The following is a 13,818-nucleotide window of genomic DNA, read 5'->3' on the forward strand; positions in this document are numbered from 1 at the left end:
GAATTCAGGTAAGATCAAATATAAGAACAAAAGACGTTCCTAGTGCTCTTATCACTTAGATTACAAGAGAGTTTAGGAGCTCTGTGCCAGGAACCCGGGGCAAAGACCAATACATATATATTTTCTATTATGTCACACTTTTCCACTTGGAAATTTTAAAACCCTCTATCAACTTGAGTGAGAGGTGAAACAAAAGTCAAAGTTAAAAAATTTCTAAAATATGATAAAAATATTACATATCAATTTATGGGTATAGTTAATGCATTGAGAGAAGAAAATTCATAGCCTTCAATTCATAGCCTCAAACATTTATATCAATGAAAATTACCATAGATGAATTAATTCCCCACTAACAAATCTAGGAAAAGAACAAAATAAATCAAAAGAAAATAAATCAAAGAAGGAAATAACAAAGATAAAACCAGGAATTAATGAAGTATAAAACAGAAAAAAAATTCAACATCTACTCCTGATTTAAAAAAAAATAGAAAATAAACAAAATGGGAATTGATGGCTACCTCTTTCAATACAACCATATTCAGTTGTATTGATACAACTGGTATGTTTGATCTCAATTCTTTCATATTATCCTACATTGACATTTGTATATATTATACTTGATGGTATTTCCTTAGTGTATCCTTTATCTTTTTAAAAAAATTTCTTTGGGGTTTTAGGAAAGTTTGTATTTTTGTTCCAGTAGTTCTCTTTATATTAATACTTTCTGTCATATTATAGAAGTATATAATCTCCATTTTTCATAACTTTTACTATCTGGTCTATCACTTTTAAATGGTATCTTTTAACTCCCACCTATTACTTATACAATAATCAATAGCTATATAGATGTGTAAACTCATTTCCCTGTTCTCTCTCCCTTTTCTTTCCATCTTTCTTTAGTTGCATTCCATTTCTGTCAAGATACATGATTTTATTGTTCTAACCATGAGTAATGGATTTATATTTCGTCAATTTAGCTAAATTGGAAGTTTTCCAGCACTCAAATCCCTGCCGAGTTATGGGTTATCCTAGACCACAAGAGATACTTTGTGAAAGAAGTGGAAGGTAAAAAAGGAAGCAACAGCCATATTCTTTTGCTTGGAAGACGGGTGCAGGGCACTAGACTCTACTACAGTTCACATACACCTTGCAGATTTTCTGCTGCCTATCTTTACTGGTGTGGGAGAGCAGCTGGGCCCCAAGGCTGCACCAGCTCCTGCCAGATCTCCAACCTCGGCTTCTCTAACTCCTAGACCTGGTGAGTGTTTAGCTCCATGACGAAGGGCACCAATTAACTCTGCTGGTCACTTCATTAAATTTGAAGCTTATGTGGGTTCCTGTTAATGTTTGCAGGTTGCAACTACTCCTTCTCTCCCCTACTTCATATCCATCTTTTCTTTTCACCTGCCAGACCTGACTTCAAGTTGATGCACTAGACATAGAAGTAACAGTCACATGTAGAGTAGTTAACCAGCTCCCACAATTATATAAGGTCAAGTGCCTATAGGAAATCCTTTATTATTTCTATTACTCTAAGTGGTTCTGCTTCTTTGATCAAACCCTGACACACCAAAACTTTACAACCTCTTTTTGGTCTTAGCTCTAAAATACACGTATGAAACCTTCAGCCATCTATCTGGGAGTTTCCTTAGTCACCCCTGGTTAGAAGCAGCTCTCCCTCAAGGAGAGCTCACACATGCACAGTATTCTGAGTTCTTGGATAATGAAAATCGTTTCTCTATAACCCTAAGAGATTCTTAAAAGACAGGTGGTTGGATATAACATCCTTGGTTTGTACCTTCTCTACTTAATTCTTGAAAATGTTCTACTGTTGCCTTGCTTTGCACATTTGTGAAGACTGTCTAGTCTAATTTTTTAGTCATTTTTAAAAGTCATCTTTTTAAAAGACATAAATGACTTTTTAAAAGTCACCGTTTTTCCTGAAGGCCCTGAGGATTTTTTATAAAAACATCTTCAAACTGTAATAGTTTTACTAGGATACTTCTTGGGATTTTCTAGGTCAATTTTCTCTGGTAGCTGGAAGGACATCTCAATATATATATATTCAAAGTTTCTTTTATTTTTGAAATATTCTCCTGGATTCTAATTTTAGATATTAGTTATGGTCAGTTTTGATTTTCTTTTTAGAGTCTCCAAGTAGTCTTATGTTGGACCTCTTCTGCTATCTTCCAATTCAATCATTTCATTTTTAACCTTTTTTACTTCTTTAATTTTTTCATTTTCTATGTTTGCTTTCCTCCTGATTTACTTCAATGCTCCTTATTACATTTTTATATGCTTTTACTATCCCTTGGGCACCTTGTAATTTAGTCTTCATTTGATATAATTCTTACCTTTTTCTTCTATTTCTTTTCTGAGTTCAATAAACACATTTCTTCCTTTTTTTTCTCTTTTTGATCCATTTTTGTTCTCAGTTTTTGAATTTCTGATTCGAGCTGTTTTTTCATTATTATAAAATGATGTTTGAGGATATGGAATTCGATATGAAAGACTGTGTTATGGTTGTCAATTTTGTGATCATTTTTTAAGTGAGACTTTTCACCAACATTTCACCTTCAAATACATTCCCATCCTTTAACAGTTTATGTGGATATGTTCTGTTTTTCATTATTCCTATGCATTTTGTGGACAGGGCTCTCAGTTTGAGAGCACCCTCTTCTGACGGTTCCCTTTTTCTGTGCAGTTTCATTTTTGGATAGCACTGTTGGAAGGAGTGGTTGATGTGTATTTTGCCTTTGCTTCTGCAAGATCCTTAACTTTTCCCTCTTTTCTTTTTTCTCTTCAGGAGACGCTCTCTGAAGGAAAGCACACAACTGTATATCTGATTCCCTCCCCAAGCAATGCTTCTCTAAGGCTTCCATTCTGAATCCTTCAATTTTTCAAGAGCTAGTACTATGATCTACTCTATACAAACCTGTGTTCAGTATTTTGCATTTACTGTTGGAGTTTCTCTTCCCGCAAGTAAGGGGGTTATTGTGTTTCACCAAAGATCTCTGAACCATTCTATTTTTTTAATTCTATTTTAAGCCTCCTCCATCCCTGTTCTTAGCACCTGCAGGCTTGCAGCAGGACCTTTAATGGAATTGTTTATTTCTCAACTTACAGGTAACTTGAAGGCCATGATCTCTGTCTCCTAGTATTGCTGAATGCAGGATCAAGTGTGGTTTTATTTACTCTTTGTTGTTTTTATGTTTGGAGGGGAGCAGAGGACAAGTGGGGAGATGAAAAATCAGGTGGCCATTCATTCTTCTCCAAACCGAAAGTAGCAGATTTTTGTTTTTGATGTCAGATTTATTGAGAAATAATTTTAAGTTCTGTCCTTTGATACCTTGTTAATTAAATAAATATAACTGAGTCCTAAGACCAGCCTCTTACTTAACAGAGGAAAATGAGAAGTGTTTCCAATAAGGTAGGGAACAAAGCAAAGATGCCCACTGTCTCCTGTATTATTTAACAATGAATTGGGGGGAGGGGTATTAGCTGAAAAAATGGGACAAGAGAAATCCATTACAGATATAAGAATTGGAGATTTTCTTTGCAGATAATATGAGAGTATGTTAAGGACACTCAAGAGAATCAGTTATAAAACTAAACTAAATACCAGAAGATTCAAGAAGTAGAATATTAAATTAACACAAAAAAATCAATAGTCTTTATATACCTAAACAAAAACCAGTTAGAGAACATGATGCTTGACAAAACTTCATTTATAATAAATAGCTATAAATATATGAAAAGATATTCAACCCCACTCAAAAATTCAGTTTAAAACTACACTAAGATATCATTTCTCACCTCTTAAAACTTCATTTATAATAAATAGCTATAAATATATGAAAAGATATTCAACCCCACTCAAAAATTCAGTTTAAAACTACACTAAGATATCATTTCTCACCTCTTAAAACTTCATTTATAATAAATAGCTATAAATATATGAAAAGATATTCAACCCCACTCAAAAATTCAGTTTAAAACTACACTAAGATATCATTTCTCACCTCTTAAAACTTCATTTATAATAAATAGCTATAAATATATGAAAAGATATTCAACCCCACTCAAAAATTCAGTTTAAAACTACACTAAGATATCATTTCTCACCTCTTAGGTCAGTAAACATTTAAAAAATATGTCAACATATTTTATTAGAGGAGTGGTGGGGACGTGGCACCCTCAAACGACTAGCAGGAATCCAAACTTGGTGAACCCTCCTGATGCATATTTTTGGCACTATCAAAACTATATATGCATTTAACTATGACCCAGCAATCCACTTCTAGGAATTTATCCCTAAGATATACCACCAGCAACACGAAAATATATTCACAAGATTATTCACTGTTCATAACTGCTAAATACTGGAAACGACCAAAGGGCCAATACATAGAAGAAAGGCTGAATAAATTATGGTACACACACACACACACACAAAATACTAATATGCAGTTATTAAAAATAATCAGGAAATTCTTTATATGGAATGTCTGCCAGAATAAAAAAGTGAAGTGCAAAAAAAATATTTATACTATGTCACCTTTTGTGTAAAATTAAAAAAAAAAAGAAAGAAAGAATGAATGAGAAGATATGAACAGGTAGAAGACATGAGTGTATGAAACTATACTTTTTGTATTAGTTACGTCTTTTAGGAGCATGTTAAAATTTTACATACTCAAAATCTAACAAAATCAGCAAAAATGGGAAAGGCTAAAAATACAAAGAGAAACAAATTAGTCTAGCTGTACTTAAAATGGGTAATATAACCTCATGGGAGAAGCTACTCTAAGTAATTGTTGAAAGAACTAGCAATGAAGACATCCCAGTAGCATTGAGTACATCTAGTGCCTAGATCTTGGTTTCTCGATACTCCATACTGAAAGGAATGAGAGCTCCTTGGAGAAATGGTAATTCAGGGGTGGGAACAGGAAAGTAAATGATGAACTTAGAAATACTTTGTTGTGACAAGTAAGGAAGTGCTCGAAGAATGATAAGGACATGTCAGAAGGATACAGATGATAGCCTGAAGGGGATCTCATTAGTCAAATAGGGACAATTTGAAAATCAAAATAGTGACAGTGGTGATTTATAACTCAATGAATTAAATAAGAATCCATTAGTCAAGTCCGTATGTATTTTATATATGTAATATATAATACATATTATATTATACATAATATATATTTTTTCACTCTGATCAACATACCCCAACACTTCTTTGAAGGAACGATGATTAAGGTGAGATCTGAACTATGAGAAGGTGCCACCTAGGTGAAGAGAGCAATAGAGGAGATTCCAGAGACAGAAAACTACACATGCAAAAAAGGGTACGTGAAAGAGAGACTGAAGACTAAAGTGACTAAAACACAGAGAATAAAGGGGAACATGGAACAAAGTAAGAACAAACATACACATAGGGTCAGTCTTATTGAGTCACAGTAAGGATTTAGATCTTTATCCTTAAGAGCAATGGAAATCTCATTGAAAATGAAGTGAAAATCTCAGATACTTCAAACTAAATTCATGACCTTTCCCTCCAAACTTGTCCTTTTTATAGTGTTTCCTTTCACTGAATGGCACCATCACAAGCCAGAAACCTACCTAGGATATCTCTGTAATACCCAACCAGCCCTCTCTCGTCACGCATATTTAATCCAGGATCAAGTCCTGTTGATCTTAACATCTATAACTTGTTTCAAGCTATTATCATGTCTCACAGAGAGCACAACAATGGCCTTGTCGCATATCTCTTATATCCATTCTTGTCCACCAGTTAGTTACCCACCCAGGAACTGGACTAACATTTTAATGAACACAAATTTGATCATGTCACCCTCTTCTAGAAAATCCTTCATTAGCTTTCCATTGTTCTTAATATAAAAACCGAGTCTTATTTCTCCAGCATCTTCTCCACATCCTTCTTCCCCGTTTCAGGGTGTTGTAGTGACCTGGCTTTCCTTCAGTCCCTCAAGAACGTCATTATTCCTCTTGCTTTAAGGCCTTGACACTTAGTCCCTGGGCCTGGAATGCTTTTACCCTTTCTCAGCTAGTAAAGCCATACTTACATATCTCAAACTCAATTTTACTCTTAAGAAAGCTTTCTTTAATTTCTCCAGATTACGGTAAACACCATTATTTGTTTTCATAGCACCCTCTAATTTTGTTTCTCAGCACTAATCAGAAATTACAAAAATATTTGTGTGATTATCTGATTATAAGTCTTCTCCGTTAGACTGTAATTCCTATTATTTAGGGACTATGCATGTTTTACTATTCACTAATACATAGTAGGAAATAAATGGACAGGACACAAATACTAAAGAAATTTATATATTTGTATAGTATACTGTGAATGAAAAAGGGGCTCTGTAATAAATCAGTGACCTAAAGTAACTTCACAAGGTGATCTGATCATAAATTCCCAAATGGGCAGGTCATGGTAGGTAGCCATGCTCCAGGCCTGTAAAAAGGTTTCTTTGCTTCAAGCCAGCCTTGTCCACTGTTCTTGTGCTTCTAGTTAATATACCTTTGAAATGTCAGAGTAATCTTCTTTTTCAGGCCCCTCAGAGCCATAACCACCCTCAATGGAACACATGACCTTATAATCCAGTCATAAAGATTTCTCTGCTTTGCTTTCTCCCACCTTAATGTAAACTTTGCTATGTTCCCTCCTTAACTGCAAATGTATAAAAAGAACTGCAAAACTGTCATTCTCTAGAATATTTGAGATCTTGCTTCCCAGCATGTAATCAGTTTGGCTCAAATAAACTCTCATAAAAATTCTCTGCGTGTTGGGTCGTTCTTACGTTGACAATATAAACCATATCATTGTCTAAATAGAATATATTGATCTTCATACAAAGACAACAGTCAAATAACAATGCCTCCCATTTTCTCAGTTAAGAACTTTAAAGTAAGTATAGATTTTTCTTAAAATATTTGTTTTTCTATTAATCATACACAATAAAAAGTAAAATGTAAAAGATGCTTCACTTTATGACTCTTTTGCCAACACAAGGATCAAAACTGTTCAATTTTAAATTAAATAACGACGAAAGAAAAGAAAGAGGGAGAAGATGGAGAAAAGAGAAAGATGGGGAAGGGGAGAGGGAAGATGAAGGAAGGAAATGCAGAAAAGAGAAACCATATAAAAAGAGTAACTGCTTCCAAGAGATTAGTAATAACTTTAAAAATCATTTTAAAAGCTTCAGGTCTTAAATTTCAGAGTTATAGCTAACTGTACTAAATTACAACTGTGTATAGTAATATATACAACACGTATATAATATAGTATACAATAGTTTAATCATAGGCACTATAATAACTTAGTTAAATGCAAAGACTGAAAATATTTGAGGAGTTCCACATGTTACAAAAACTATAAACAGATATTGAGATCTAAAAGACAGGCACGACTTTACTAGGCAAGAAAGGATGGGGTCATTCCAGGCAGAGAGAACACCATGTGTCAGGGCCTTCAAGCAAAAGGAACAAGGACACTGAGAAACTGAGGCAGGCTAGGGAGGCAAGAACACCCTCGGGAAGAGAAGAAGGGAGTGGGGAAGAAGAGTGTGGAGATGCAGGATTTTAGACTTTATAGAAGAACAATGGAAACATGAAATTAAAGGATCAAAATCACTGAAGCAGAGATCAGAAGAAAATTTGAAAATCTTTTAGAAATTCAAAAACTGACATTACCCTGGATCTACATGAAACACTCTGAAAGTTTGCCATAAATTGGCCAATATTTTCCTCATACTTTAAGCACACAGAATAAAAAATACATGGCCTGCTGTAAAAAGAAAACAATGTCTGCAGAAAAGAGTTAACAGGCCTTGCTGCTGTTATTTCAAAGGCTCTGCTTTCAATAAGGCTGGCCCTTGCCTGGATTTCAGGAGGGTCCCTTCCATTCCCGTAACTGATAAGAGGGGCTCACTATGCCTAAACTGTTTGTATAAATACTGTGGTTTATGCTGAACACTTGCTTTCCTTCTGGGAGTCTAGGAATTTTGGTACTTGGAGGCAGGCAGAAGCTGCCTATGTGGCCAGCCCCCAATAAAAACCTTGGGCAGTCTCCATTGAGCGTCCCTGGTTGGCAGCATCTCAAACATGTTGTTACAACTCCTTGCCAAGGGAGTTAAACCGTCTTGTGAGACTCCACTGAGAGAGGACTCTGGAAACTTGCATCTGTTCTCCCCTAGACTTAGCCCTATACGTCTTTTCCGATTCTGCTTTATCTTTTTGCTATAAATACAGTCATGAGCACAACTACATGCTGAATCCGTGAGTCCTCCTAAAGAATTATTGAACCTGGTGATGGTTTTGGGAATCCTGACACAAAATGAAATGATATATTGACGCATTATAAAGTTTAGGTTCACTATAAAATTTAAAATGCATTTTTCTAAGTTTTAATAAAGCATAAAACAGAAAAATAGTATATACTACATAATACAAATACCAGCATGTACTCACTGGTGTTGTGGCATGTAGGTGTTTAAAAGTCTGATTTAATTATACACTAACACACACACACACACACACACACACACACACACACACAGAGCAATCACATTTTAAAATATACCAAGTTTTCCTAATAGTTGTTTTCTTACAACTAAGGACAACGGTGTTTTTCCTTAGATAAGTTATTGTGCTAAGTTTGTTTATAACATACCATTAATGAATCCAGCATGAAAAGGTAAAAAAAAATTTAGGAACTCTCAAATAGGAAAGGAAAAAAAAAAACCAGATACCTTCAGTTTAATATAAATAAGTACTAAATTGTTACGAATTAATAACCTTAGGGCATAGCTACATTCTTTAAAAATGTTTGGAGATCGAATCATTCGTTATTATTAAATACAGTATCTTTTCACTTTTTGTTTTAAACATCTGCATTTATAATTTCTCATATGATACTGTGAAAGTGATACTGGCCACCATTACAAACCTGACTTTAAAAGCTGTTTTACAGAGGAAGGAGACTGGGTATTACACTGGACCTCTTTCAGGGTGTTTTTTAATTAATAAGCACTTCCCCACAGAGCTGAGCAATCCTGGCTTACTGACTGATAAGATGAACTGAACAATCCAAGGAATTTAAAATAGGCTGCTGAATGTCACTTCAAGAACTATTAGCATTGCTGCAAATACGTTCAGGAACATATCAGATAGTAACAAGACCAGACACTTAGCTCCAAAAAAGCAAATGAATTTAGTGACAGCTTAATGAACTTTCATGTGATAATATCTGGGTATGCTTGCTTTTGTCACTATGAACTAAACTTAGCTTCTGAGCAACATAAAAACCTTTTAAGTTATCAGCATTTTCATATAATAGCATATTATTGAAGTAATGTTTTTTTGAGATTACAAAAGACCACTTACAAAGTATTTTACTTTTCAGAAGTTTATTTGTATGTAGAAAAAGTTTGTTTTTTGTTTGTCACGATGTGCTACAAAAATGTTTATTCTCACAAGATCAGTGACCCTCTCACCTTTTTATCCATATCTAGAGTAGAGCTTCTATTAATTTAAACCTAATCAAATAGAATCTTTAGTTTCATTTACCCAATTCTCTTCTTAGAAAATGAGAAAAAAATTATCTGAAAAAAAAAATCAAATTTCTAAAGTAAATACTAAGTATAATGTCTTACAGCTTCAGAGTTTGCAATACCGTAAAAGAGGATTTCCTAATGTGCTTTGGAAGACATTAACCTTTATAAATCATTTTTTCATAGCGCAGGGTCAAAGGAAAGCCATTATATTTTACATTCCAATATTGCTCATGTCATTCAAAATTAAAGGAAGCCTAATCACATTTTCTAATAAGAACTTTAAAACTTAAACCTTTATATCAGTGAGAAGAGTATAAAATTAGTCAGTTTCAATTTTCATAGAATAAATTTAGGTAAGTCTAGATATATACAAAATGACCTTTTAAAAATACTTGATTATGAAAAAAGTAAATTACGTCCTTAACCTTACAGAAAAACATATACTAAATGCTATTTCTTTAGGAAGGCAAGTCAGTACCACTAAACTTACCTCTTTACAAAAAGGCAGATAGAATCTTCATAGATTAGAAATTACGTTTAGAATTATTGAAGTCTTACCAAATATTCATTCTCCTATGAGGCAAATGAATCAGCTACTATTCCAGTGCCCATGCCAGGGCAGTCTGTTAGAAACCAATTAAAGGGCAGATACCTTTATCAGAGTAGGTGTCTTCTAAGGCATGGAGATCAGGCAGTAGGTGAATACAATTTATGCAGCAATAGGTGAAGAAATCAAGGATGATCACTTTTCCACATAGATTCTTGTAGACAGAAATAGGCTCTTCTGTGTTCAGCCATTCTAACCCTGAAAGTTACACAAAGTAAATTACCATGAGTAAAGGAAAAGGCAATTTATCTAAAACTTTCCACTAAAATGTGAACCACTATTATTTCCGAGGAGAGGATAGGTGCAGGGAGGGGGTTAGGAGAACAAGGGGAAATGGCTATAGTGGGCGTCTAGAAATATAGCAAGAAAACTACCAATCTCTTTCAGAAATAGTGTAACAATCTGTGTGTGAAAGGAAGTAAGGTCAACATATTTACGTTAAAAAAAAAAAAAAAGGAAATATCAAATATTAAGAGGGCCTAAGTACACAATTAGGTACAAATGGGCTACTGAGAATGAAGGTCAACCTTAAGAAATAGCAAGACATAACTAAATATCAAAATAGAGCAAAATGGCAAAATAAAGTATAAACATACAAAATACCTAAACCAACTTCATAAGACAAAGAGCAGAAATGCTCTGGATTTGAATGAGATCTTAAATACGAAATATTTTAAATGCAAAGGTAAGCAAAATACACTGTTATTATAGATTTCACAGAAGCGACATTAATATTGATGAAAGATGTGTTTCCTTTCCTCCAAAGAAAAATAAAATCTCATTAATCTGTTCTTTTGCAAATTAGATTTTATAATTACTTGACCATGATTTACAATTTTAACTATGTACTATGAAGATTTTGTTAAACTTTATTAAAAGTATAGCATCTTTAAGAAAACAAGGATAATGAATTTGTTGCTTATAAGTAAATAAATGCAGCTACTAAAACAATTATGCCTTCTTAAAAAAGTATAGTTAACATACGATATTTCATCATACGCTGGAGCAGGTATTCAGAAATATTTTAGAAACTGAAAGCCAGAATTGCGTAGAACAAGTGAATAACAGCTAATGACTAATAATAGTAACTGGAGTTACTCAATTTTAACAAAATTCCAAAAAAATCTGCAAATCAAACTAATGTTTCTGCCATTTAATCCAATGTAGTGAAGTTTTAGGGTACAGTGATCTCTTAACTATCCATTTTAATAAAGTGTTAATTGTATACCAGGTCAAGTGATCATATAAAACTTCAAACTAATTTTCTATTTTACACCCTAATTGCAAAATATTTATGAATTTGTCTTTTAAGTTTATTTTCTATAAATAGTCAACAGTGACTTAGATTGGAGGAGGGGGTAGGGAAAATATTATTATATGCCAGTTATTAGGTGCTTATCAGGCTTAATAATAATAAATTTTATAATAATGACAACGAATATAATTTAAAAAGCTGCTAATATTTACTGAACTCGCCTATGAACTAAGAACTTTAGATATATTACCTCCAATGCACATAATAAATCTGAAAAGTAAATACTCATTCTTATAAAAAACTCATACTCATTTTTATAAGTGAGCAAAGTAAGTGTGGAGAAATCAAGTAACTTGCTCAAAATCTCGCAGTTAACAAAAGGAGTAACTGGGATTTAATCTCAGGTCTCTGAATCCATCCATTATACCACACTATTTCCTATACATGTGCTTCTTTTAAGAAATAAAATAAGCATACTGTTTCTGAGATAGTTATGATATGACTTCTTGATTAGTTTGCTAATAAAGAAACCAAGAAAAAACACGTCTCTAGTATTCTGTTCTCAATAAACAGATCTACCAGAAAATTTGATTGTCAAATACGAAGCCTGACTATTTTGTTACACTATTTAGCAGTCGCAGGGGTCAAATCTCATGGTAATAAAATACTCACTGTAAATACAAACAAGAAAATAAAAACACTGGCCTAAATCCTAGTTGATGGCCTGCTCTTTTATAACAGTGTACTATACAACTAACTTCTCACAAAGGTTTTTAAAAGTATGTACATGTATATAATCTTTTAAAGTTTCTTTGACGGGATAAGTACTCATGCACCCAATTCTTCTGTAAGAATTCTGCAATATTTCAAATCCGGTATAGAATAACAGAAAAAATAAGCACTTTTCAAGGTGGAAGAAAAAAGGTTTGGAAAGACACACAAGACTGTTGTCAGAGGTAAAGTTCCGATATACCTCCCATGAGATACTGAACCCTGCCACATCCAACCAATTAACTATACATGTGGTTTCAGTGTCATGCCAGGAGACAAGCCAACACCACCAGGCAAAACAATGACAGTCCCAACCAAAGAAGGTAAAGTAGGATTTCATTTACTATAGCAAGATGTGCTTCACAAAATGCACTACTGGGAATATTCCCTCACGTTCCAAACACTCACAGGGCCGCGATTCAAACCTTGGAGATGGGTCACAACTGATTCAGATTTTTAAAATTACAAGTTTCAAGACTTGGAACAGGGAAGTGTGATATAACTAAGAAATCGAGCAATCTGGGGTCTCTACAATCCAATTCTGGCAGATATTAGTTGGTAGGCCCTTGGCAAATTACTTAACCTCCCTGTGCCTCAGTTTCCTGAAGCGTAAAACAGGACTAAGAGCACCTCAGTAGGTTGTAGGGAAGATTAAATAAGTTAACACTCTTAAGTGTTTATAACTGTGTATCACATAAGAAGTGATCAGTAAATGCTAGCTACTAGGATGATGCAGAAAGATGAGGATACTGAGACTGAAAAAGAAAAGGCAGGGTGGCATGGACATTTTAGTCATTGACAACCCGGGTCACTAAACATCCATGGAATGTTAACCTAAGACACGGGCGGGGCTCAGGTCACTGGGACGAATATGCAGGGCTCCGCCTTCCAGAAACCCACCGTCTGCCGCCGCTTCCGGACACCTGGGCATGGCAGAGCCCCCCAGCCGCAGCTGGGGTCGGGCAACGCGCCAGGCTCGGGAGTAGCGGCGCCACCGCGCCTCGCCCACCGCTTCGGGGAGGGCGCCGTCCCCGAGGAAGGGGCGGTTCCGGGAGGGGTCCCCGCCGCGAAGCCATGCCCTCACCTTCCGGAAACTCGGGCACTAACAAGTCCTGCTCCCAGCCGTCCACCTTCTGCAGATATTGGTAGACCAGGTTATTCTTCTCCTCCTGGGTGACGGCGTCGAGCAGAGCGTACTCCAGCGAGGTCTGAGCCGGGAGCAGGCCCGAGAGGCTGCAGCTCCGGGCTCCGGGGGCCGCCATGTTCTCTCCGGACCGTCCAGAGGCGGCCGCGGCCCGCGGGATAGGCTCCTTGGGGATGAGAGGAAGCGCTTCCTGTGCTTTGGTTCCACAACGGCACATTCACCTTACTCCCCACCAGCCCCAAACCACACTAAGGACCCTTTTTCCTTCTGTAAGTGTGCATTCAAGTGCTAAAGGACTGCAAACCGCAGCAATTCCCGGGCGCCTAATTAAACTACCGCTCCAAACCGCCCCGCCCCTTCTAGATCTTCTCGCCGCAGCTGAGGCTGGACATTCAGAACGCCAGATTCAACACAAAAAGCCCCCTGGGTTAGCGTTCTAAAAGCTCAGAGAGAATCATTCCCC

At 35.6% G+C, this 13,818-nt stretch overlaps 1 protein-coding gene across 1 annotated transcript in view; it reads right to left on the reverse strand.

Annotated features, from left to right (window-relative positions):
• NHLRC2 (NHL repeat containing 2) overlaps positions 1-13,692 on the reverse strand; it is a 56,567-nt gene extending 42,875 nt beyond the window's left edge. The window contains exons 1-2 of the mRNA XM_006920846.3: positions 13,296-13,692; positions 10,231-10,383 (exon numbers count right to left, since the gene is read on the reverse strand). Of these exons, the coding sequence (XP_006920908.1) occupies positions 10,231-10,383; positions 13,296-13,572 (430 nt within the window). The 5' untranslated portion in view covers positions 13,573-13,692. The remainder of the gene's footprint in view (positions 1-10,230; positions 10,384-13,295) is intronic.
• Positions 13,693-13,818: the final 126 nt, after the last annotated feature.

The sequence above is a fragment of the Pteropus alecto genome, unplaced genomic scaffold (assembly GCF_000325575.1).
Source record: "Pteropus alecto unplaced genomic scaffold, ASM32557v1 scaffold177, whole genome shotgun sequence".
Classification (NCBI taxonomy): domain Eukaryota; kingdom Metazoa; phylum Chordata; class Mammalia; order Chiroptera; family Pteropodidae; genus Pteropus; species Pteropus alecto.